The sequence below is a fragment of the Elephas maximus genome, chromosome 9 (assembly GCF_024166365.1).
Source record: "Elephas maximus indicus isolate mEleMax1 chromosome 9, mEleMax1 primary haplotype, whole genome shotgun sequence".
Lineage (NCBI taxonomy): Eukaryota > Metazoa > Chordata > Mammalia > Proboscidea > Elephantidae > Elephas > Elephas maximus.
In genome coordinates, this window is record NC_064827.1 from 54986661 (window position 1) to 55014447 (window position 27787).

Here is a 27787-nt window from a genome sequence, read left to right on the forward strand (position 1 = left end):
AGTGTGACATTCAACATGTGTAGGAATTTCAGCCCCTAGAGTATAGGTTCAAGGGAGAAGATTTCACAATCCATTTTGCCCTGTTGCTGTTTGTGACCATGTGTATATTTGTAACATCATTCATGATCTCTTTTTAATGGTAATTGTCTAAGATTATACTCTGTATGACTTTGTTTTCTAGGCTTCGGGAACAAGTTCTGCTTGAACCTAGCGACCGTTATGGAACCCACTGACATTCCAAAACAATATATACACATAACTATGTATTTGTGTGTGTGGGTGTGTGTATATGTGTATATATGTATATGTATATACACACACACACATAATCAGCCAAAATCAGAGAAAAGGAACAGGGATTTAATACCTTTTTTATGCTTATTTTTGTCAAACATGTACTCCTTTCATACGGGTGGCTTTTACAAGGCAACTTCCGTCACTTAATGTTTTCGATTGTAATTGTCTTAATGGAAATGTTAAGATTCATATCTGATTAACATTTTTAATAACTTAGAGGAGATTTTAACTTTAGTTATTTAAATTAGATAAAATTATTGTACCAAATTCTTTGTCTAAAAGTTTTCAGGGGTGATTCCCTGACGTGTGTATAAAATCAAGATCTTATTTTACTAAGGCATAAGTCCTAGTGGGACAAGACTAGGCATGTGCTTTCAGATAAATAAGGAATTCCTCCAATCACTTTCCCCCAATCAAAGAAGCCATGTCATTTTACTTTTAGAAACATACCAGTGGGCCCAATATGGGAATTTTCATAATAGGTCATACATTTGTCAGCGAACATTAAAAAGTAACCAACTCCTCAGGTATTTGTAGTTTACCCTAATGCTTCTATAAAAGAGAGTAGGTAAAAAGAAAAGGGTAGATAATCTTTCTTATGCAAACTTTTTTCTTATATTTTGTCTTTCATTTTTGACTTTAGTAGCATCCTCCACACATTTGTGTGCCTGATTTGAAAGGAACCTGGGGGCACCCAGCAAGTTTAGCCTTTAAGTTTCTGTGCATTGATTTGCAGATTAAGTAATGCTGGGAGGACTAAAGAAGGGAGAGAAGCATGGAACACAAAGCATTGAAAATTCCGGTGCTTAGGCTTCTGCTTCAGAGGAACGTCAGTGGCTTAGGGCTCCAAGGCCATTTTATTCAAATGCTTGGTATAAAATCTGAAAACACACTGGCAGGTGCTCCTCTCCTTAGAAATGCATTGAGTATCCAGAATTCTACAATGTTTAAATGAAGATTGGGTTAATGTTTTGATCCTCAAGTGTAGATTGTTCTTTTTGTTTGGGGGTGGGTTTTTTTTTTTTTTTTAATTCCTGAAGCTTACCAGATATGAATGGCTAATATTCCATTGTTCTGCTTATTGTAATGGTGAATGCTTTAAGAAAAAAAAAGTGTAATTTGCTAAGACTAATTCATGATCTGTTTATGCGATAACTCCTTTTTGTTACGATTTTTTTAAAAAAAGCTATTTTTGTTAATGTAAAGTAAATATTTCAGAGCAAATTTTTTAAACTTATTGCACTAAATACAGGCTCTGTACAAAACAAGAAGAAAAAAAAAAAAGCCTCAGCATTTTATCATTCCACGGAAGGCGAATCTTTTGAAAGAAAGCATTGCCTCCTACCAGAATAAGACAGTGATTTAGAACGGTATTATAGAAAAGCATACAATTAATGTCACTAGGGCTTAATAAGCAGCTGTTTGCTAATGTGCTTCCTTTCAAAGGGTTGGACCTTTAAATTGCTGCAAAAGGTAAATTGTATTTTTTTTTTCTTTTAAGTGTCGGTGTGCTTTACTCTAGCTAGGCTAAAAATTGCTAAATGCCCTGGTTTTATTTTCAAAGCTCATGTAATATTTCTGATTTTTCAGAATATTTGCAATAAGAGTCTGGACTTAAAAAAAAAAAAACAAACAACTCGCAATTTAAAGCTCATGTCTTGGCCCGAACTGGAAAACCAACATTGTGAGCATAGCTATTTTAAAACAATAATCCTCCAGAAGTTAATATCTAGTGTCGCCAGACAGCATCACTGTACTCTTTTATATCATTTGAAATGGAATAATATAATTATGTAACTATCAGTTGTCCAAAACGGTGAGAGAGCAAATGATGTAAGAAAATCAGAATATCATGTTTCATAGTCACACAGATTTTGGACATTCAGAAACATTGGGAACTAAATTTAGGGCTGGCAAAAGTCTGGAAGATGGGTATCAAAACAGAAGATATTCCAAGGAGCTAGCTATTTTAGGAGGTATCCCTCCAAAGTGACCCGATCGAAGTCTTGAATTTGGAAATTAGGTTCTACTCACTTGGACATCCCAGCATCATGGACTCTTGCTGCTCCCTGTTCCGTATGCTCCCAATCACAGCTATTTGGAAGCCACCAGGAATGCTTTCTAATCATCATTTGCAACTAGAATTGTAATCAGAAAGAAATTTTGTATTTTTGTATAACTTGATTGTGTGCCATTTTATATAACAGGTCCTGTTTTACAAATAAATTTTGTTTTACTAACATTGTGTTTAGAAATGATGATCTATGTTTAACCATGTTGAGTCTCAAATTAATTGCCAGAGTGTTTTCCCTAAGTAAATTTGTGTGCCATATAGATATATGCAAATATATGCATATATATTACACAGGCATATACAGAGATATTTGATATATAGGATATCACTCTCATATAAACTTCATTCCTGATTAATTCAATAAAGCCTCTCAGAGGCTTTTTAGCAATATTTTGAATGTGTTGAGGTTATGTTTAGTTATTCCTGCTGCCACTTTCTTTCATTGCAAAATCATTCTTCAGCTAGCTTATGGGCTGCCTTATTGGTATTTGCTCACAGCCTCCATCTTCTGCCCAAGTGAGAAGAATAGATGAAGAACAAAAATTATCAGTGAAATGTGGAGTACCTGAGTAATTTTATAGACCATTGACTCCATGTTGTGATTTTTGTCTTTCTATGATGGATCTTCAAAACAGCATTGAGGACTCAATTCTAGAGTTACAGCTTTGGTCCTTATTTATCAATAATGGCAATGACCAGAGTATTCTTAGGCTTTCTGCCATCACATAACTAAGGCTCTGGTACATAATTTAGACCTCCTAGGCTCCTGCCTTAAGAGTAAGTTCTGCCATAATAATAACATGGAAGGGAAAAGGTGGTATTTCAGTATAAGTCCAAGAGGACCAATCTTCTTTGGGAGGCTTAGCAGCACAATAGTAATAGAACATTAGGAATTTAGCTAGCGCACTGAGATTATATAATCCTTGCATGGATGAACAAAGCTCAAAGTAGGTTGTTCCTTCAAACCATTTAATGCAGTGTTTAATGTTTAGGATTAAAGCATCAGTGCTATCCTAGAGCAAAATCAAATCCTAAGTCACTGGAACTTAAGTAGCTTAGCTGTATATAGGTTCTCACACTTTTTCCATAAAGGTTGAGGAGGAGGCACTAACTGAGTGTATTTAAAAATCATGTTGGAAATAAGGTTTTCTTTTTTAGAGATGCTCTCTCACTCTTATTTTTTTCAGCAAAGGGCATGGAGCTGCTGATTTTAAGCTTTTCCCAATACCACTGACCTTGGTGTCTGCCAGGGGCTCCCTTGCCTTCCCAGGGCAGTTTCAGGATTCATCCCTGTAGTTGGTTGTAAGAAGCTGACGCTTTCCTTACTCCTGGTCCTGAACTGCTTTAAACCAGAGTATGCCTCTCCTTCCCTCTTCCTCAAAGCAGCTATAGGAACTGCAGCCACCAAATATTTGGAGGCCATGTCAGCAGACATTTCAGCCATGCACTACCACTTGCTACTAAGGGCCATTGCAAGAGGCACTCCAGCCTGCAAAGTGGAACTCTGGGCTCAGTTTCAAGCCCAGAGCTGCCAGTTATGGTGACTTGGACATTTTATTTTATCATATTGTCAGTAACCTTCTTTGAATTTTTGCAGTTTCCAATAGCCTTAACATTGCCTCTGAGAACCATCTTTCAGAAAGGTCTTTAAGCTTTTCCCTTTTAATAAGTAAGTTCTCTTCTGCTTTTTTATGGTAGTTGCCGCTACTAAAATATATATACATATATATATCTCCTCAGAGTCTGGAGGCTTATCAGTGTACCTGCCACAGTTAATTTCTGTATTCAAACATTTCATCTGACAGGAGTGCACTATAATGGCTTGCCTAGAGTTGCTAAGATGTGGTCTGTGAATATATATTGGAAAATTGTGAATTCATAGTGGTAAATGCATATAGCAGAGATTTGTGTGTTATGTATTCACAGCATAGAATGCCTTTTGCTTTGAATGCATATTCATGTATCTTTGTGTACTAAGGAATGCATGTCAACCCTTTTGAAAAGCAGGCACTGTTCATGTACAGTGGCTGCTTTTGGAATTAACTCATCTTTGTTTAATGGCATATAGCCCAGATTTTGAGAAAGCATGACCCTTGAGTGTGCCTAGAGAAAATCTACAGCTAGCAAACTTTAAAAAGCAAAAAAAAAAAAAAAAAAAAAGTTTATGCTTATAAATTTTAAATATCACACTTTCCCCCTTCAAATTTTATAAATTTGAGCCAAATTCTTATACTGTAAGTTTTATTTTAAGTGGAAAATTTTAATCTACTATTTACATCTTTGAAAATATCTTTCTTATGGAAAACTTCAGCGCAAACTTTGTAAACTCGACCATTTCTATGGAAAGCCTTTCTTTTCCGCAGAAATACTATACTGCCCGTTCTTCCTCTCCATCTCCTTGATTTTTATATGCATTTTAAAAGGACCAATGATGTTTCAGCTTTAATATTGCATGAACAATCGAAACTTTTGTAAATTACATGGACAGGATTTAAGTTCGTTATGTTCTAAAGCAGTTCATTAGTAAATATGTGAAAAAGGTATAGAAATGGTACGGACTCAAATATTAGGCTGTTTTCTTTAGTTTTAATTAGACAACTCAAATGATTCCCTGAGGAATAAAGAATCTAGACCAGGGATCACAAAATAAGAAAGCTTTCAGGCTGATGGTCTAGTTAAGATCTAGTTGAAGATGAAAATGTGGCCATTTCCAAATATTTCAGAGATTTTTCACTTTTATGTGCTTAGATAAGACCTGCATTTCATATTCAATATTCAGAAGCGGATTCTTAATCTTTTGAGGAGGTCGTGAACCCCTTTGGTAATCTTGCGTAAGCTGTGCACTGTCTTCCCCCAAATGCACAGAAACACTTCTGTGAACGTTATATATGCTTTCAGGGCCCCACACCACCACCCGCTCAGAGACTTATAAATACAAGTCGAAAACCTGCTCTAAAGTTGTATTGGTAACATGTTTTGAAATGAGGTAGTGATTAGGCCTCCGCTGAAGATACTTTTAAGATGGTCCTTACCACCTTCTGGCCCGGGATCATTTTTATAACTTGAAGACTTTGTATAAAGTAGTACCAGGTTTCGAACTAGAAACAGCACTAATCTGCATGAATAACAAGATGGTCAACACTGTATCTTCAAAACAGTGAGATTTTCCTGGGGTGTGAGGGTGTATATGTCCTGGGGGGGGATTTTTGGCAAGGTACCAAATTATTTGCAATGGACAAAAAGTCCAAGAAGAAAAGAACAGGGAATCCTTGTAGTTATCCATCTACCAAAACACTTGATTCTTTTTTTGTAGCTCAGTATGACATTATGTGGCATAGTGATATCAGTATATCACTGTCTAAAAATATATCCAGTAACATGACCAAGTACAGTTAAAGATGATGATAAATTAGTCCAGTCCAGAGTTGGCAACAATTTTTTTTTATTGGAAAGTCAGAGGAGCAGATACTGAGGGAAGAAATTCAAAAGCTATGCTTTCTCCCTCTGTAAATCAGAGAGCTGCGTTCCTGTTTTGAGTATTTTCTAGTCACCCACTAGAGCAGCCTTGGACCACTGCCAGTGGGCTGCATCTCCATTGCCCACATCACTCCATTTTTCTTCTTTGGGGAAGCACTTGGATTTCCTCACATCTGCACCTCACTATTAGGTGAGGGTGCCGCATCTACATGGAAGGCTCTGTAGGCCTCTGAGAAAGCAGGCAGAAATCCTTAAACAAGTTTGCTGTTCTTGTAAGATTTGTTTCCATGGTTTCATGATTTATAGACATTAACGTACATTTCCAAGCTGGAGAACGTAGTGGAAAACTTACAACTGGTGGTGAAGAAAGGAGAAAAACCAGCTCCCTACACCATCCCACATCCCCCAAAAAGGTTTAGTGAACCCTTAACAGTAGTAAATGGAGAGACCACTGATGGAAAATCTCGTATTGGGTGAAGAGGGCCTAAGTCTAGTGTAAGTATCTAATTTCCATATGTCCTTTTGTCACAAAGGAGCCCTGGTGGTGCTGTGGTTAAGAGCCACAGCTGCTAACCAAGAGGTCAGTAGTTCAAATCCATCAGCCACTCCTTAGAAACCCTATGGGGCAGTTCTACTCTGTAAAATTTCCCTATTCACTGGATTCCAGCAGCCCACGCTCAGAACTTCTTTTTTGGCCCCTTTCGTTGTTGGTAGTTTTGATTTTCGGAGGTTGTTACATGGAGAAAATTACCTTTCTTTTACTGTATGCTTTAGTGCTACTAGATTGTGTTGTATGTTGAAGTTTTCTTATTTCTTCCCTCTTATATGAGGGTTAAGGAACCCCGGTGGTGGAGCAGTTAAGCACTCAGCTGTTAACCAAAAAGTCAGCAATTCGAAACCACCAGTCACTGCAGAAGAAAGATGCAGCCGTCTGCTTCCATAAAGATTTACAGCCTTAGAAACCCTATGGGGTGGTTCTACTCTGTCCTGTAGGGTCACTGTGAGTTGGAATCAACTCAGCAGCAATAGGTTAGGAGATCCATGATGAAAAGAAGGTTCAACTACACTGGCTCAGAATGCTGTTGACCGCTGCATGCACTTCTAATAGCTCTTCCAGTCAAGTAAGTTCAGTGATTTGATTATAAGAAGAAAAAAAATACTTTATTAATACTTAGAAAAAGATGAGGAGAAAAGTGTGGAGGGCACCTAACACCATGACAGGGGCTCTGGAAAATCAACCAAAGACAAAAGCATATCTTCTGAAGACCAAAGGTCCAACTCGTAAGTACTGGCTGGCACAGCCTTTCCGAACTCCTGGAGTTTAGAATAGAATTCCTAGAATAAGGCAGCCAGATTCTAAAGATCGGTCAATGCAATAGGGACCTGCTGTGATCTCTTAGGCACTGTCGTCACCTCCAGTGTCAGGCCAGTCCAGTGTATGGAGAGAGATGAATAGAAAACGCACGTCAGTGTCTCTTGGTTTCTCACTGAAGTACGTTCTACAGTCTGATGCCCCTCCCCCCTTTTGTCATTTCCATCCTATTTCATAGTACCCGTATGAATTTCTGTATCAGGTCCTGTCTGTCCATTATGAACTGTAGGGTCACAGTTAAGCCTTCCATGGGTACCATAGTTGGAGATCATTTACCTTAGTGTCATTTTGGGTTTTTCCTTATTACAGTCACTACACTGTATTCATGTGGGGAAACAAACATTAGGTGCTTGAACGTGCCCCCACAGACACGGCTGTAGCCCTAGTATTGTGACTGTCATTACTAACACAGTGCAGACTTTCAGATGGAGCATCTTGCTCTCAGAGGACTTTTAAAATATGTATATTAAGCAATTAACTTTCTGGAGTTACCAAATCTTGTTGGGGAATGAACTTCCAAGAGCTCTGAATTAGATGGAGTTCCATCTGGCTTCAGGGTACAATGAGCCTATATGAAATGGAGCTTTGAAATGTTTTTCTTGTGCAGAAATATGAAGTAGGAAAAAAAAAGTGCTGATCTAATGCTAAGTTTTCTCTGTGTACTGACTCAGTTGCCAGAATTATAATGAAAACTGTATTTTAGTCTAACAAATGTATAGGATTTTTTAATGTAATCAATAAAATTTTCTAGGAAAGAATGTGACTGTCTACTGTGTTACGACACTTTCCCTTGTCCAGGGTGGTGACAGATAGTAGGTTGCCATCCTGCACAACATCTTTGTTTCCGATTAGGTGCGTCTACTACAAGCGTACCCTAGAATTTTTAAGCTATTACTTCCCAGCGTTTCTCAGCATGTCCTAGGGTCCTTGGAGTATGAAATATAAATGTTCTAAAAACCAATTTCTGAAGTACAAAATTCATGCACTGCCTGGCCAGGCTGAAGAGCTGAAGTCTGAGTTGCCATGTGAACGCTGAGGTTGCAGCTGCATTCAGCCATCAGGCAGGGCAGAAAAGCCTCCATTTGGTAAATTCACTATGGAAAACACATTTTTGTGCCTGGTACAGTACCCTGCACATAACTTGAAGGCTCTATCTGTACTGAATTACTGGTTCTTGAAACTATCATGTGCTTTAATTTAGGCAGTAGCTTAAATGTGCCCCCATTAAAGTTTGGAAAAATCAAGCTTGTTTAAAGAGAACCATGTTTTAAATGTCTAAGGGGTACTCTTTAAGGGGAAGATTTTTTGCAATACAAATAAACTTCTCCAAATTTTAGGATTTTGTAATTCTGGATTTTTCCTGAGAGGATCCTGTGCAGGCAGAGTTGCCTTTAATTTGCAAATGTGGCTAATGCCCAAATAACAACCATGGTTGTTTATACCATCCTGCCAAAAGGAGTTGTTATAGAATATTTGCGAGCAGTCCTCAAATACTACCGATGTTTATAAGATGCTGAGGAATATTAACCAGTTTGGACTGTTAATTCTTTTTTGAGTGACTATGATGCAGATTTGTACAATTTCTATCATACAGACCACCCAAAGCCCTGGTGGTACAGTGGTTAAAGCAGTCAACTGCTAACCAAAAGGTCGGCAGTTTGAAACCACCAGTGGCTTTGGGGGAAAAGATGCAGCAGTCTGCTTCCGCAGCCTTGGAAACCCTGTGGGATCTCTAGGAGTCAGAATTGACTCCACAGCAGCAGGTTTGGTTTTTGGTTAGTGATCTAGTGATTAAAGAGCCTGTGAAAAGCCTCACATTCCCTGAAAGGGATCCTGAAGTCTTTCCTCTTTGTTTGGCTATGAAAAGTGTAGCCTGAACTCAGCCTCAAATTTTAGAACAATCTTGAGGGTTCTTTCAGGAGGCACACCACTTGTATACTCCAGGTTGCTATGTAAATTGTAAAAATTGAGCTTCTTTCAGTAGCTGTACAACACAGAACTCTTTTAGGTGGTAAAGGGTTTAGAAAGAAGCCAGTTTCTATCCGGTCAGGCTCTTTGGTCTTGTATCTTTGCGTTTGTGCCTCCTCACATCATTTTTTAGTTGTGGCAGAAGTAGTGAAAGTAAATACTTTATGCCTTCGGTTTGATATTATGCCTTATTCAAATCATTTTAAATCATGAGAAGCCAGCATTAGAAAATACACCTAGGTTAAATTTAGGACCCTGGAAAAAGTTAAGCTAGTTATTAGGTCATTTCATGGACTATCAGCAATTTCAAAAGAAGTCTGAAAGCTCTCTAGGTAGTTACAAACTCCCTGACCAAGTATGCCAGACTAAAGAGGGAATGGTAAGGAACTGCTTTCAAGGCAAAAAAAAAAAAAAAAAGTGGGGCATTCAGTCAGCCTCACATCATCTCGTTCTGTAATCTCATCCTTGGAAACAGGATATTAGGGGTTTGTGTTTGGTCTACTCTTTTTTTTTTAATCCATCTTCCAGAAGGATTCTTGCAGCTTACACCAGAATAAAACATTTTACATAAAAATGTTTAAAAAGGTGAAAATTGGGAAAAGGAGGTTAGCTTTATAAGAAACCCTAGGCTCAGCATAAGACCAAACTCCAAGCTTTCTATCAGTACTGGCAAAGAGGAAATTGAGAAAGGTACGTAGTTTTAAAAGTCTGATAAAGCATAAGCAGAAGTTAACAAGAGGGACTGGGCAGGCATTAAAAATGATGTAAATAACATTTAATGGCTTGAAATAATGTTCACAGTATACTCAGTGAAACAAGCAGGGGATAAACCAGTATATATAGCATGATCTCATTTTTGTGGAAAAATTTATATGTAAAAAATGAAGTTACAGTAGACGTTCTCTTAACCAGTTCTGTAGGCACTGTTAGTCGATTGGGTAATTGAAAACTTTAAGAAGGGGAATCATAAAAAATGAAAAATTTTACAAACTACAAGATATAAATATTCACTGGTCAATCTTTGGCATAGGGATTAGCTGTTTTTTAATGACTCCTTGACTCCTCTGAAGTTACTTATTGTCTTTTTTGCGTTAACCACACCAATAATATAAATACCCCAAAATGAAATAAAGTGAGGTTTTGACTTCTTTAAAATGTATCTAGAATTTAAAGGTGCTTGTGAGGAAGTCTGAGTGTAGATTCCCAGATTTTTATAATTTCTTTCCAGTGTTTATGGTTCTCAACCGTGCATAATTTGAGAGCAATGTTTTTAGCATCTTACCTTTATCAAGTCTTGCCAAACCATTCAACTTAGTTTTCATAGGAACTACTCTCTTCATGCCCACTATTTTTGTCAGTGCACATAGTATATAAACAATCATACCATTGGAGTAAATGTAGATGCCTGTATCATTGACACTGTGGCACACCATATCAACTCTGGGCTGACTACCTCTTGATGTTTTATGTTGTTAGTGATTGTCAAGTTGATGCTGACTCACACTGTGAAAAGCAGAACTGTTCCATAGAGTGTTCAAGGCTCTTCAGAAGCAGATCACCAGGTCTGTCTTCCAAGGTGCCTCTGGGTGGGTTCGAATCGCCAGTCTTTCAGCTAGTAGTCAAGCACTTAACCATTTGTGCGACCCAGGGACTCATTTAGCAGTTGTTATTTGGAAATTTTCTGTTATAGCTGAATACACTCCTAACTAATACTAAAGTGTATCATATTTTAAGGTGACTAGAGCTGAGAAGACTGGCCATATTGTTCATTGGGTGACAGTCAGAGCTCAGAGCTAAATTATGGCAGCATGAAGTTTAACCATGAAAATGTAAGGTGCTTCCTTGGGTTCATAAAACCAACCAGCCTCCCAACCTCCCAAGGTTCAAATGAGGTTGATATGGCTTGGAGGCATTTTGCATGGGGGTATTCTTAATTGAGAGTCTTGTAAAGGAGGTGGCAGAATGCCTGTTACAGGGTAGGTACTCAGTGATGTGTATCCCACTGTGCCCCTAGCCTTTTTCCACAAGCATCTCAGTTAAGGGACACCATGAATCGACAGTGTGGTGTTTCAGATTAGGAGATTTTAGGCTCTGTTAATAGCATAGTGTCCAGCGGGAGGAAGGAGATGCCTCTGCCTTACTTTTTACAGGCCAGCCACACCTGAGACATAAACAAACGGGAGTGCTTTCAGAGGCATCTACTTATGGAAAGGCTGGAGTTCTCTTACTGGGAAAAGAGCCATCTTGGAGTGGGGGAAAGGGAAAGCAATGATGGCTGTATTCAAATATCTGAAGTGATGTTACGGAAGAACATAACAGTGACAACATTATTGTACTGAGCCCCTAAAGGATTCTTATGGTTAGAAAGACGGATTTCTGTTTCATCAGTCAACTAATATATTAATCACTGACTGCTAATTCCCCAACCCAATATCTGTTCTGCCACTCTTCCTCATGAACATAACCCAGGTGTTGTTCTGGTCAGCAGTGTGTCCACCATTGCTCACCTCTCCATACTTCATTGAAGCTTGAGCTGGCCCTATGACATACTTCTGGCCAGTGAGACAAAAGCTGAAATCTAAGGGATTTCCAGGAAAGTTTTGCTTTCCTCACATAGGTTCAGCCCCATCCTCCTGGTTTCCCCCTTTGGCTTGTCTGGAATGCAGACGCAATGCCTGGATGAGCAGCAGTGATCTTACAAGCAATTTAAAAAAAAAAAAAAAAAAAAAGGCGAAAGATGGTAGAACAGAAAAAGAAGAAATCTGGTTCCTGAAGGACATCTCTGCAGTCTCCAGACCTGGACTCGCTATCTTCTGGGCTTCTTGTGACATAAGAAGGAGTAATACCATCCTTGTTTAAGTGACTGTATCAGTTTCTGTTAAATGCAGCTAAGATACGATCTTATCCCAGGCACTATGCTAGGGAAAGGCTTTCTTGTGGAGCCACGGACCTTTCCTGTTTATCACCCAGGATGTGAAGAACTTCCTAAAGACTGGAGCAGTCCCAGGATGGAATGAGTTCCCCGGGTGGAAGTGATCCCTGACCTGGAGGGATGCATGTAGAGGCTGGGTGGCACTTTTGCAGCAGGGATGTTCAGGGATGGATTATCCCATATGGAAGGTACGTGGGCTTAATTGTACTTACTTACTAATCTGTAGTGCACAATTTCACCTGGTTTCACTACAGATTAGTAAGTAAACACAACTAAACCTGTGCATACCTCGCTTACTGTAAGCTGGTACGTACTGTGCGTACTGGTTAATCTGCCTCTGGATGTTGCATGTAAAGCAATATTGAACCCAGATTGAAGGGTTGGAGTCAATGACCCTTAAAGTCCATTCTAGTACACAAATTTTTTTCAAATGATCAGAGGGTTAAGAAAAAAAAAAAGTAAGATCAGGGCATAGTAAATTTTGTTCACTGGACAGATAGTGGTTCTTAGCTGTAGCCTGCATTGGGAAGCACAGTTTCCATACCAGTTCCTAAGAATGGAATTCAGCCCCCTTAAAGCAACTACATCATGACAGTTGTAAGTTTCTAGTGGAATTTTAGTTTGTGTTTTATTTGTAGCAATATACTTTATCCCAGTTTTTTTCTACTGGGATTTTTAATCATCTTGGATTTACAAAGTTAACATGGCAGTAAAACACTCAGAAGCATTTTGATTTTCAGACACTAATGGATTTATTGTTTTTGTCTGTGTTGTAAAGCCATAGTGAATGAGATTAATTCCAATTATATTACTGGAATATTTTTGTCCTATAAGCCAACAATTAGAGATCAACTGTATCGGCAGAATTTCTGTAAGTATATGAATGTTCTTTTTTGGGGGAAAGGGGAATTTTTTTCTGTCATGGTGAAAGCAGATTCTTTGATGGATGGAAAGGCTGAGTCTTGACTGGTTTCTATGACGTGTTCTCCAGTCTGAGATAGGAGGGTGCCATGAGTCAGAATTGAGTCGACGGCAACTGGTTTTTACTGGTTATAGTTTGATATCATACAGTCGTCATAGGGTGCAAATCAGTGTGTTTTTGGACCAACTGCATCACAGTGTGTGTGTGTGAGCAGGCATATGTTTGCTCGCACAACAAAAAGAGAGATGTTTAAACCGCAAATTCCTTGGGTCCCACTCCAAAAAAAAAAAAAAAAACCCATTGCCATTGAGTCAATTCTGACTCATAGCAACCATACAGGACGGTGGAACTGCCCCATATAGTTTCCAAGGAGCGGCTGGTGGATCAAACTGCCAACCTTTGGTAGCAGCCAAGCTTTTAACCATTGTGCCACCAGGGCTCCAGGGACCTCACTCCAGATATACTGACTTAGAATCTCTGCTGCTGGGGTTTGAGAGTCTCCATGTTAACAACCACCCGCGACACCCGGGCAATTTTTCTGTATGGTAAACTTTGAGAACTATGAGCATGTATATTGGCTGTCCGGTCCGGGCAGTATCTTCCCCAGATGGACAGGACCTTAGAAGGAGGCAGTAGTTCCAGGTAGAGCAGTATAACTGGATCCTATCTCATGGTGATTCCACATATGTCAGAGTAAACTGTGCTCCATAAGGTTTTCAGTGGCTGATTTTTTTGGAAGTAGATGGCCAAGCCTTTGTTCTGAGGCGCCTCTGGGTGGACTCAAACCTCCAACCTTTCAGTTAGCAGTTGAGCGTGCTAATTGCACCACCCAGAGACGTCTATCAAATCATAATCCAGCCCATAACCTCAGTTTAGACAATCAGGCTGGAAAGGGATTTCAATGAGAAGGAAGCAGTAGCAAATGTGCTTGTCTCTGGCGACACCTGTTGGTTAAAAGTAACCACCAACTCAACCCCTAAAACTACACAGGTGTTTTCTCTTACGGGGTCGAAAATGCTAAGGGTAATGCATTTGAGTGTTTGAATTCTAAAAGCAACAATGAATATACCCAAGGTCCCAAGTATCTGGTAGATACAAGCTTTTAGACTTGTATCCTCTTTCCAGGAGCTGTCAGGTAGAATCAATATACACTTACAGAATATTGCCCATCATTACTTTACATATTTCTTAAATGTCTCTCTTTCATGCTCATTTGAAACATTACCAACTTTCGGATTTCCTCTGAAAGAATTAACTGGACACTTCCACTATTAAATAAAACTAGGGAACTCATTATTTATGATTGTCTTAGGGAAATAATAAGAAGTCAACTCTGATTTCTCATGGAAGACTTCCTGCAAGATAACAACAAAAAAGGTTCTCTGTGATTTTAGAGCAGTTGGTTCCTTTGCTTCACAGTCCAGGTTGGAAGAGAGCAGGTGTGGTCAGTACAGTGATGCAAGTGTGTGTAGAAGCAGGGGGAGGAGAGGGGATAACTTACCTGTTGGGAAGGGATGCAGTCAGGGGATAAGGTGAGGCCCAGGAAGGATTTGGTCTCCTGATCCTACACAGACATCACTCTGTCACTCAGAGTAGGGGGGACACTCCCAGAGAGAGGCTGATGTATATGGTAAAACATAGAGTTGTGAAATGGCATTTGGGGTGTGTGCACTTGGAGGGGTGTAACTTCTAAATAATTTGCTGTTGCAAAGTGTGAGGGTTGGAAGTGATGAGAGATGAGGCCAAGGAGTCAGCTAAACCAGGCCTTGCTCACCTGCCAAGAAGGTTAGATTTCATTCTGTAAGTGGTGGGTAACCACTGAAGAGATTAAATTTAACATCTCCGTTTTTCGCATTGTTTATCCATTGGAATATCAGTGCACATAGTATAACACCCCCTATTTATCTAACAGAGGAGCCCTGGTGGTGCAGTGGTTAAGTGTTCAGCTGCTAACTGAAAGGTCAGCGGTTTAAACCACTGCTCTGTGGAAGAAAGATGTAGCAGTTTGCTTCCATAAAAATTTACAGCCTTGAAAACCCTATGGGGCAGTTAGTTCTGCTCTGTCCTGTAGGGTCATTATGAGTTGGAATCAACTTGAAGGCAGTGGGTTTTGATTATTCATCTGACAGTGATCATTTCCAACTGAGTCAAAATTCTTGATTAAGACTGTATGTTACGTAGATGAGAATTTCATACAGATCCAACACAGCCTTCAGATGCAATAGTGCTAAATGGCCATTAGTTCACGCAGTTCTGTGGGGTTTACCTTTGAAACAGCTTAATAAGAGCACTTTTCTTAGTTCATAAGTTTTCTGTCCCAATCTCTCTGTAAAGTTTTCTTTTTTTTAACATTTTATTGTTTCTTATGTGAACCTTCACTCAGCAAATTAGTTTCTCATTCAGCCATTCATATACAAATCGTTCTGTGACATTGATTGCTATCCACTGCCCATGTGTAAGCACTCTCCCCCTTTCCACAGCCTTCTTTGTTTCCATCCCCCCAGTTTCCCTGCCCCTCCTTCCCTGCTCATCTTTGCTTTTGGGCAAGTGTTGCCAATTTGGTCTCCTTCAGTTAATTGTTCTAAGACGCACATTCCTCACAGGTGTTAATGTTTATTTTATAGACCAATCTATTATTTGGCTGAAAGGTGACCTCTGGGAGTGACTTCAGTTCCAGTTTGAAAGGGTGTCTTAGGGCTATAGTTTCTGAGGTTCCTCCAGTCTCTATCATTCCAGTAAGTCTGATCTTTCTCATGAATTTGAGTTTTGTTCTACATTTTTCTACCATTGTAACCGGGACCTTCTATTGTGTCTTTGGTCAGAGCAGTAGGTAGTGGTAGCTGGGCACCATCTAGTTCTTCTGGTCTTGGGCTAAAGGAGGCTGTGGTTCGTGTAGGCCATTCGTCTTTTGGACTGATTTCATCCTTGAGTTTTCATTCTTCATTCTACTTTGCTCCAGATTGGAAGAGACCAACAGCTGTATCTTAGATGGCTGCCCACAGGCTTTTAAGACCCCAGTTGCTACTCGCCAAACTGGGATGTAGAACATTATTTTTATGAACTATGTTATGCCAGTTGAGCTAGATGGCCCCTAAGACTATAATCCTTAGCCTTGAAGCCTAGTAACTCAGTCCCACAATGTGTTTGGGTATGTCTAAGAAGTTTCCATAACTGTGCCCCCATGTGCTCTCTTATTTATATGCATTTACATGCAGCGCATACACATATGTATATCCAGCTACCCACAACTATTCCCATATATGCATGTGCATGCACTCTCCCACATCTATATAGCATTCATATCTGCTTATGTAACCACTCACGTTGTTATTACAGTTATTGGGGAATTGTATATAGTATAGTCGTTACCGTAGTTGTCCTTTATTCTTTCATACCTCTCAGTGTCTTCATTTGCCTTGGTCACGTTGTACTGATCTCTGTAAAGATTTTGAGCTCTTTCAGGTGTGGAGTCTGACAGTCATTAACCAGACACCCACCCTCCTTACACCCTTGCTGTTCCAAGAGGATTCCAGTTCTGTCAATATTTGCTCACCACTGGACATGGGCCACCACCTTGATGTGATTCCCCAAAGCCAGGCTCTCCCATCTGCACAAATAAGCAGCTCATGCCTGATTGGCCCAGCCCCAAATCAGGAGAATGTCTCAGAGCCATTTGTGCCCAAGTCTGATTTTCTTACTGGCAGATATTACCTAACAGACTTTGGTTTCTTGCTCGTTAGCCAAGTCAACAGCCTAAAGGCTATTACTCTCAAAGATTTGGTCCAAAGTCAGTCTTTGACTTAGAGGGACAACAATTTTGGGGACAGTCCCTATTGCACATATTCTGTTCTGTTGTACTTGTCTACTCTTAATATCCCAGAAATGCGGAGATGTTGGCAAATCATGACTGAACAGAACTTGGCAGTGAACATGGCAATGAAAATAGAGCCAAGTGACAAACGGTTGAAATGCCACCAAAAAAAAAAAGACTCATAGGCTGAAGAACCTTAGTGTGGAGACCTGGAATAGCACTAATATAAATGCCCGCCCAAGGGTGGCAGCAAGACAAAGGTGGTGACTGATATGGGGAGATAATGACGACGATCCTGAAGCATTACCCTGCTCTGCTTGTACTTGAAGGCTTTTCAGATATGTCCAAAATAATTTTTATTTCAGCGTTAAGGAAGCTCAAAGAGTAGGAAAGAGAATTGTACCTTCATTGTAGTTTTGCAAAGGGAAGGTCTTTCAGGAAATACACAAGTTAGGAGAAAAAGCCTTTGGACAGATCACAAGTCCCAGTCTGGGGTTTTGAAGATTTGATTATCCTCTACCTGAGAAAGTGTTTTGTTTGCTTTGGAATGCCTAACTTCCAGGTACAAGCAACTGTTAATTATTAATAAAAATTAACCTAGTACTTCCTACCTTCTAACCAGTTCAGAAGACCTCTTAGACAGCAGCTTGTTGCCGTGGTGTCTGCTCCTGACAGCAGAATCTGCTGCCTTGTGCCTTCCACGTAGTGCCCCTTGCTCTGTCTTCTGGAACAGCCTGTGCTGTCTGACATCTCTTCAAACATTTCATCAGAGGTCCCTTTTGTCTGCCATAATTCAGAACAAATGCCACAGTCTCCCCTGATGCAGACGGAATGCACCCCACTGCCCCCAGCACTCCTACCAAGATTGGCAGGAAGAGAAGAGAGAGGCTAATTGTGTTGTTTTACTTCTTTTCAGATTCCGTTGGAAGAGGGAGGAAGTTAAAACACTTGGTTAAATAAAACTTAGGGTCATCTGTAACTTTTATTATTTATGAAACACTGGCCTTCTATTGGGCATGGAAAATTAAAGTTACCACAACATTCTTCATTATTTGTCCTGGAGACGTATGTCCCTTGGTGGGGTGCGAGGAAGGGTCACAAAGACTCCATTCCTTCCATTAGCATCATACATCCCCTTCTTATACATTGCTTTCTTTTATTCCAAAGGAAATGTACAGAGTGCCAGAAAACTGAAGCTGACTGTGAGTCAGTGCCATGCTTGTCTAAATAGGATGGTCTAGATAGAAGTGCTGTTGCGTTGCTTAGACATCCTACTCAGTAAACCCCCTGCAAGAGCACTTTCAGAACGACTAATTTGGCAAGTAAAAGTGCTCAGCAAATGGTGAATAACTAATAAATATCAAGAGTTCCAGAGGCTTAACCATGCTGTATATTTTTTAAAAGGCAGATCTTAAGCCTTTTTAAAATTGACTTCACTTTAAAATAACTTATTTTCATTATAAAACAATAACTGGAAATATTTCATTTCTCTTTCAAATATAAAAAATATGGTCTGATAAATAAAATGTATTATTTTTTAAAATTTTTATTCTGCTTTAAGTGAAAGTTTACAAATCAAGTCAGTCTCTCGTATAAAAATTTGTAGGCCCCGTGCCATATACACCTAGTTGCTCTCCCCCTACTGAGACAGCACACTTTTCTCTCCACCCTGTATTCCCGTGTCCATTCAGCCAGCTTCTGTGCCCCTCTGGCATCTCATCTCCCCTCCAGACAGGAGCTGTCCACCTAGTCTCATGTGTCTACTTGAGCCAAGAAGCTCACTCCTCACCAGTATCATTTTCTATCTTATAGTCCAGTCCAATCCCTATCTGAAGAGTTGGCTTTGGGAATGGTTCCTGTCTTGGTCTAACAGAAGGTCTGGGGACCATGACCTTCAGGGTCCTTCTAGTCTGAGTCAGACCATTAAGTCTGGTCTTTTTATGAGAATTTGGGGTCTGCATCCCACTGCTCTCCTGCTCCATGAGGGATTCTCTATTGTGTTCCCTGTCAGGGCAGTCATTGGTTGTAGCTGGGCACCATCTAGTTCTTCTGGTCTCAGGCTGATGTAGTCTCTGGTTTATGTGGTGGCCCTTTCTACCTCTTGGGCTCATAATTACCTTGTGTCTTTGGTATTCTTCATTCTCCTTTGCTCCAGGTGGATTGAGACCAATTGAAAATGCATTAATATTTTATTAATTAAATGTGCTAGATTGGTGTACTTTGTCCCAGTACAGGTACCATTTACTGAACACTTACTAGATGAAAGCTACTCTGCTAAGGGCTCTGTTCTAGTTATCTAGTGCTGCTATAACAGAAATACCACAAGTGGATGGCTTTAACAAAGAGAAATTTATCCTTTCACAGTCTAGGAGGCTAGAAGTCCAAATTCAGGGTGCCAGCTCCAGGGGAAGGCTTTCTCTCTCTCTTGGCTCTGGAGGAAGATCCTTGTCCTCAATCTTCCCCTGGTCTAGGAGCTTCTCAGTGCGGAGACCCCAGGTCCAAGGATGCACTCTGCTCCTAGCAGTATACTTTCTTGAGGTATGAGGTCCCCATGTCACAATCTAGTCTTGTAGATTGAGTTCTGCCTCATTAACATACTGCCCCTAATCCCACCTTATTAACATCATAGAGATATGAGTTACAACACATAGGAAAATCACATCAGATGACAAAATGGTGGACAATCACACAAGACTGGAAATTACGGACTAGCCAAGTTGACAGATATTTTGGGGGGATACAATTCAAGCCATGACAGGCCCTATGTGCATTATCTCTTTAAATCCTTAGGAGGACTACAGAGAGGTAGAGTGTTGTTTCCATTCTAAAGATGAGAACACAATGACTCAGAGACTTAAGTAGCTTAATAAAGGTCAGAAAGCCACTAGCAAGTTACTTAAGTAAATTTAGAGCCACAGCCATTATTGGAGTGCTGGATTACAGGGCTGTATACAACCAGAGAAGAAAGCAACAAGACTCATAATCAACTGTTGCATTAGGTTCACATAAAACCAAACCAAACCCACTGCTGTTGAGTTGATTCTGACTCATAGCGACCCTGTAGGACAGAGTAGAACTGCCGCACAGGGTTTCCAAGGCTATAAATGTTTGCAGAAGCAGACTGCCATATCTTTCTCCTGTGGAGCTCAAAACCCTGACCTTTCGGTTAGCAGCCCAGTGCCTAATCACTGGGCTACCAGGGTTCCTAATACTCCAGGAACCTCCCTTTAATTCCTTCAGCAGATAGGTACATTGTCATTATTTTCTAGCCATTCATAGGCTAGAATAATTTTGAAATCCTGAGTAAAAAAGATGCTGTACATGCTGAAGTCTTACACTAATGCCAATTGTGGGGAAAGGAGATATTGCCTGTGGTTTGGATTCTCCTTTCTGAGTTACAGTGATAAGGAAGTCCACTAGCTCCTGTTTCTCCTCAAGGCCAGAGTTAAATGTAGCAACTTAGGTACTCAAGCAAGTGGTAGGAACTAATACCAGTTGCTGTCAAGTTAATTCTGAGTCATGGTGACCCCATGTGTGTCAGAGTAGAACTGTGTTCCACAGGGTTTTCGGAAGTGGATTGCCAGGCCTTTCTTCCGAGGCACCTCTAGGCAGACTCAAACCTCTAACCTTTCAGCTAGCAGCTGAGTGCAATAACCATTTGCACCAACCAGGGACTCCTAAGTGGTATGAAATTTCCTCTCAAATCAAGGGAGTGTGGTTGACCTTAATGTGCACAGAGGGGCACTCATGCTGTGGACTCCTGCCCTAAACTTGGGTCTCCTGCTCCCTCCGTCTCCATCAGCTGCCATGAGACAGACCCCTGCCTAGGAAAGTCCTGTCTCGTGGGCTGAAGAAGTGATATGGTCATTTGCTAAGATGGTAAAATTTATGCAATATTTAAATAGCTCATAGCAAAATGGCACCTTCCAAATTATAGTTCCCCATGGCAAAGCCTAGCCTCCATGTCTTATTTGTGGTCTGCATAAACTTAAATATTTTTTTTCCGAACTCTCAGGGTGGCACCGCCAACCTAAATGCAGAAGGAATTTAACTTATTTGGCCTGGTACCCAGAGCCAAAGAAGGCTTGTGGGTAGGATTTCCAGGTTCAAAACTCTAAGTCTTCTTTAGCTCTTCCTTTTCCCTATCAACTCCTAACTCTCAACAAGGAACAAAGCTAGATTTATCTCAGGCTTTGTGTGGGACATTGTAGGAACTTAACAAAAATTTATTTATTGAATGGGCAAAGGAAAAGTAGGCAGGAGACTTAGAACTTGAGTATTCAATATCTACCCTGGTGTTAACAGTGAGAGGAATAGTTAATTAGTGCTTTGAAAGTTATTTGGAAATATGTATTAAAAATGTAAGGAATGTGCATATTCTTTGGCCCAGCAGTTCTATACTTCGAAATTAAGGATGCATGAAAAATTTTTTGCCACAAATCCAAGTATTGTTCCTGATTATAAAATATTGCAGCCAACCTAAATGTCCAACAATAGGGAATTGGGTAAATGAATTATGAAACATCCAAACCCCTGCTCCTTCTAGTCTTTCCCATCTTAGTAAAGTAGCACCACTCTTAGACCAAGTCGCTCAAGCTAGAAAGGTAGAATCATTCTTGAATTTCCCTCCTTCTCTTTCAACTTGTCGTTTCAAGTGCTTTAGGCTTCCAAAATATACAGGGAATCACGTCATGTAAGCATCAGCTTACGCAGGCAATAGATGCCACCATCAAGGTGAAAAGTCAGTGTATAAAGAAAGGTTTACTCATCCCTGACACAGAAGAAAACACATTGTTCAAGTAGCCAAGTCAATTAGTTTCCTAGAGCTGCTGCAACAAATCAGTTCACTGCCTAGTACATGTGAGTAACTGATTATCTATAGAATGGAATACCATTTAATCAACAAAAATAATGTCTTACATGGGTTATCATTGACATAGGAAGTTGTACATGATATAATTTTAAGTGAAAAAAGCGGGTTATATAGTGGTGTATTATTTTTTAAAAATGTGAATATATATGATATATATTTATATATATTACATACGTATATAAAAATCTGTAAGGTGTTACAGAGGTTATGTGTTGGGAAATTGTGGGTGTTGTTTATTTTCTTAATTTTCGCTCATCACTTAAATACTAATTATGTATTACCTTTGTAATAAAACATGTTTTAATTTTAATAACTAAATACACTGAAATCTACTTGATCAGAAACTATCACTGAAAACTGAAATTTTTCTTGGAAGCAATCTAGATGTCTGGGATTAAGGGAATATCGAGATAAGGTACATCCATTCAGTAAAATGTCATGCAGCCATTAAAAGTTACTGTAAAGACTGTAACTGCATAAAAAATTCTAATGATATTAACTTTAAAAGGATGAAATAAGAAAAATAATAAAAGAGTATGCTATTGCTTTGCAGTTACAGGATTATGGAGATAATTTTTGATTGCCAAACTTCCTGTTACATCATTCCCTACATTAATTTTTTTTTTTAAGTATTGTTTGAACAATTTATTTATGATCTCATCTTATTGTGTGCTAATTTTGTTGGAAGTATATTTGTGTAATTTAGTCTCTATTAACTGCTACGGAGCCCTGGTGGCGCAGTGGTTAAGAGCTCAGCAGTTTCATTTCACCAGCCACTCCTCGTAAACCAATGGGGCCTCTCCTCCCTCAACAGCAACGGGTTTGGTTTTTTTGGTTTTGTTTTACAAACTGCTTCACAGTAAAATCTAATAGCAGATATGCAATGCATCACTAATGACACAAGGTGGCAATGTCACAGTGTTAAAGAGCATTCAAGAACTTTGGTGGGTTTGCTCAATACATTCCTAACATGTTATTTTTTATTATGTCTGACCTTTGATTTACATTGATGCTTATGTTCCTTTTGAGTCCCAAGAATGTAACATATTTTATGGCTCTTATTTTAAATTTTAAGTTAAATAATGCCCCTGACTGGGAGAATATGAAGGTCTCTACCCATGCATTTTCCATTCCCCATTATTTCCTTACTTCCTCTGTCTTTTCCCATTTTTAAAAATAGTTTTTTTTTTTACCCATGCATTTTCCATTCCCCATTATTTCCTTACTTCCTCTGTCTTTTCCCATTTTTAAAAATATTTAACAATCAAATAATAACAACTGCTATTTCTTGAGCAACTTTTATGAATGAGTCATCGTGCCAGGTCTTGTACACATTATCTCATTTTTGTTTGTGCAGAGTAGGTGTTGTTCTGACCACTTTACACATGAGGAAACAGATGCTAAAGGAAGATTTGTCCAAAGTCACAGTTAGTCTCTCCCAGAGTCTGAATTCAAGCCCAGTCTCTTTAAACAAATTATTAAGTGGATAAATTGGTAAATAACCAAGCGGGTAAATAAAATGCCAGTAGAAGAAATCAATCAATATATTGAAGAAATATCAGTTACAACAAAAAAAAGTTAATAGAACAAAAAATAGGCAGTATGAAAAAATAGACATAGTCTTATAAACCAAAGATATCTGTTAATCCTTGGGCACATTTGTCACGTGAGTGTGTGTGAGTGCAGGTGCATGTGTGTCCATCTTATTTGTCTATCTACAATTCAGGTCCTATTAGATTAAAAAAAAAAAAAAAGCAGCACCCTATTAGATACAAGATGTTAAATAAGATAAGGAGCCCTGGGGGTACAGTAGTTAAGCACTCAGCAGCTGACTGAAAGGTCGGTGGTTCGAACCCACCAGCCACTCCATGGGAGAATGATGTGGCAATGGGCTTCTGTCAAGATTAACCCATTGCCATCGAGTGACTGTAAAAATTAACCCATTGCGGTCGAGTCGATTCCCACCCATACCAACCCTGTAAGACAGAGTAGAACTGCTCCATAGGATTTCCAAGGAGTGACTGGTGGATTCAAACTGTGGACCTTTTGGTTAGCAGCCAAACGATTAACCACTGCACCACCAGGGCTCCCTGTAAAGATTACATACAGCCTTGGAAACCCTATGGAGGCAGTTTTACTCTGTTCTATAGGTTTGCTATGAGTCAGAATCTACTCTACGGCATGGCATACTACAACAACAACAAATAAGATACATGTTACTTTCTTCTGTTTTCCCTTAACATAATAGATGAGAAATCCCTCCTATGTTATTAAAAATTCCTTGAAAACAGGATACTGAATTCATAATAATCTTTCATTTGAAAGTGCTATATTTTATCTGTGGAGCCCTGGTGGCACCATAAGCTTTCGGCTGCTAACCAAAAGGTTGGCTGTTCAAATCCATCCAGCGGCTCTGCAGGAGAAAAACCTGACAGTCTGCTCCTGTAAAGATTACAGCCTAGAAAACCCTGTGGGGCAGTTCTACACTGTCATATGGGGTGCTGTGAGTCTAAATCAACTCAATGACACTTACCAACAACAACATATTTTATTTAATCATTCTATTATTGAATTTCCCCTACATGTCTTATCAGTTAGCCATACTGTGGTGGCTAGTGTGTTGCTATGATGCTGGAAGCAATGCCACTGGTATTTGAAATACCAACAGGGTCAACCATGGAGGACAGGTTTTGGCTGAGCTTCTAGACCAAGACAGACTAGGAAGAAGGACCTGGTGGTCTTCTTCTGAAAAAATTAGCCAGTGAAACCTTATGAATAGTAGCGGAACATTATCTGATATAGTGCTGGAAGATAAACCCCTTAGGTTGGACAGCACTCAAATTACAACTGGGGAAGAGCTGCCTCCTCAAAGCTGAGTCGACCTTAATGACGTGGATGGAGTCACACTTTCCAGACCTTCATTTGCTGATGTGGCATGACTCAGAATGATAAACAGTTACAAATATCCATTAATAACAGGAACGTGGAATGTACGAAGTATGAATCTCGGAAAAAATGAAATGGAACACAAACGTTGATATCCCAGGTGTTAGTGAGCTGAAATGGACAGGTATTGGCCATTTTTAATTGGACAATCATATGGTTAACTATGCTGGGAATGACTACTTGAAGAGGAATGGCGTTGCGTTCATCATCAAAAAGAATATTTCAAGATCTATCCTGAAGTACAACACTGTCAGCGATAGGACACTATCCATATGCCTACAAGGAAGACCAGTTAATGTGACTATTATTCAAATTCACCTACCAACCACTAATGCCAAAGATGAGGAAATTGAAGATTTTTACGAACTTTTGCAGTCTGAAATTGATCAAACATGTAATCAAGATGCATTGATAATTACTGATGATTGGAATGCAAAAGTTGGAAACAAAGAAGAAGGAACAGTGGTTGGAAAATATGGCCTTGGTGATAGAAACAGTGCTAGAGATCACATGATAGAATTTTGCAAGACTAATGACTTCTTCATTGCAAATACTTTTTTTCAACAATATAAACAGCGACTATACATGTGGACCTTGCCAGTTCAGGTTGAAGCTGAAGAAAATTAGAGCAAGTCCACAAGAGCCTAGGTATGACCTTGAGAATATCTGAATTTGGAGACCATCTCAAGAATAGATTTGACTATTCAAAAAGTACCAATTTGACTCATTAAAAATGCTAATGACCAGACGAGTTGTGGGATGACATCAAGGACATCATACATGAAGGAAGCAACAAAGGTCATTAAAAAGACAGGAAAGAAAAAAAAGACCAAAACAGATGTCAGAAGAGACTCTGAAATTTGCCGTTGAATGTAGAGTAGCTTAAGCAAAAGGAAGCTGCTGTAACAAAGTACCGTAAACTAAGTGCTTAAAACAAAGCTATTTATTTTTTACAGTACTGGAGGTCAGAAGTGGGGGTCTCACTAGGCTAAAATAAAGATATTGACAGGGTTATGTTTCTTAGACACCCTAGGAAAGAATCTGTTTTTTTTTTTCTTTTCCAGCTTCTAGAGGCTGCTTGCATTCCTTAGCTTATGGCTTCCTTCCATCTTCAAAGCCAACAATGACTGGTCATGTCTTTCTCCCATAGCATGATTCTGATACTCCCTCTCTTCTGCCTCCCTCTTCTACTTATAAAAACAGTAGCGAGTACATTGGATAATCTCCCCATCTCAAGGTCAGCTGATTAGCAGCGTTAATGCCATCTGCAACCTTAATTTTTCATTGTCATTCACAGTTTCTGGGGATTAGAATGTGGACATCTTTGGGAAACCATTATTCTGCCTACACAGCATCCTTGTCTTGTTCCTAACTTTAGTGGAAAAATGCCTCAAGCAAGTATTGCACTAGTTAGTATGATTCTGCTTATTGTTTTAGGGTAGATAATATCTTAGCATAATGAAGAATATCTTCATATGCATAGTTTACTGGGAATTTGTGTTAGGAGTGAGTGTTCAATGTTACTGAATATATTTTCAACATTAATTGGGATAATCATGCAGGGTTTTGGGTGGGGAGCAATTAATGTGATATTAAAAGTTTTTCTAATACTAAATATTCTTGCATTTCTAGGAAAAACTCTGGTCATGTAAGATTAAGCTTTAATATTCCAGTGATATTGATTTGCTAATATCTTGTTTAGGGTTTTAACAGCTATATTCATATATGAGGTCAGTCTGCAGATATCTTTCTTATGAGCTTTATTAGGTTTTCATATCAGAGTTAGCCTGTACCTGAAAATAAAATGGAAAAACTGCTACATTTTTATGTTTTGAAACATGCTATGAGGTATGGGAATTACTCGTTCCTTGGATATTTTGAAGATATTTGTCCATAAACCTCTATGCCAAAGATTCTTCATTTTTTTTTTTTTTTTTTATTATTCCTTGGACTACTTTGGAAGTCTAGTGAACCCTACAGCCTCCTTTTTATAATAATTCTAAATGTGTAAAATAAAATACATTGAATTACAAAGGAAGTCAATTTTATTGAAATGCAGTTATCAAAAGTTAGTAATATATGTGCTTTGTTATAAATACATAGAACTGGGTCTTAAGTTTGAGTTAATATTGAGCAGAAATGATATTTCAAGATATTTGAAACAATTGTAATGGGATATACAAATTCATAATTACCAATAATACTATAGCGATTTGTCATCTATATTAATAATTAGAGGAAATGCTAAATTTCAGTTAGAGATTATTAGAGAAGATAATGATGAGTTCTGATGACCTCCATGTCTTTATTTTCAGTTTTTCCTGAGAGGTCATTATATGTTAAAAAAAAAAAAAAAAATTCCTCCCTTTTTGGTTTAAACTAGTTAGAGTTCGGTTTCTACGCCTTGACTCCAGAATAGAGGTGGTTTACACTGGTATATAAACTACATAAAATATAAGCTAGTATTAAGTATAAGTGGGGATGAGAAAGGTGGAACAACAAAATTAGCCAGAAATTAGGCTAAAAAGCTTATACCAAAATTACCCACACAATTGCTACTGTAAGACATAAATTTAGCTCTGAAATTTCTAGCAACCATCATGAAAGCAACAACAATAACTTAGCCAGGTACCCAATTCATCATGCTAGTAAGGGAAAAGATTTTAAGAAACGTAAATTTTTCTTGGTTCTAAGATCAGATTGGATTTTTCCCCCTAGGGTTCCTCATAAAAAGAACATTGTATGATGTGGTAAGCAACATTCTTGCAACAACCTTAAAGATAAGAAACAAAATGAGTTTCATAGGTCTCTTTCTAACAGCAGACCACAATGGGAGCTAATGGCATCAGCTCTGTATTAGTTTTCTACTGCTGCTATATCAAATTACCACAAATTTAGTGGCTTAAAACACACAAATTATTTTACAGTTTTATAGCTCAGAAATGCAATGTGAGCCTCATTCGGCTAAGACTGGAGTGCTAGATGGGTACATTCCTATCTGGAGGGTCTAGGGAGAACCCCTTTCTTTGCCTTTTCCAGCTTCTAGAGGCTATCTTCTTTCCTTGGCTCATGGCCCCCTTTCTCCATCTTGAAAGCCAACAACATCAGTCCAAGT

General features: G+C 39.0%; 1 protein-coding gene across 2 annotated transcripts in view; it reads left to right on the forward strand.

The window, feature by feature from the left end:
- The window catches only part of SLC44A1 (solute carrier family 44 member 1), a 180872-nt gene that overhangs the window by 148257 nt on the left and 4828 nt on the right, over positions 1-27787 (forward strand). Inside the window, exon 16 of one of the 2 annotated variants that reach the window (XM_049895319.1) lies at positions 182-8504. The exons of the other annotated variant lie outside the window; for it this stretch is intronic. Within the exon in view, the coding sequence (XP_049751276.1) occupies positions 182-205 (24 nt within the window). The 3' untranslated portion in view covers positions 206-8504. Of the gene's footprint in view, positions 1-181; positions 8505-27787 lie in introns of those variants that run through there. 2 annotated transcript variants of the gene reach the window in all.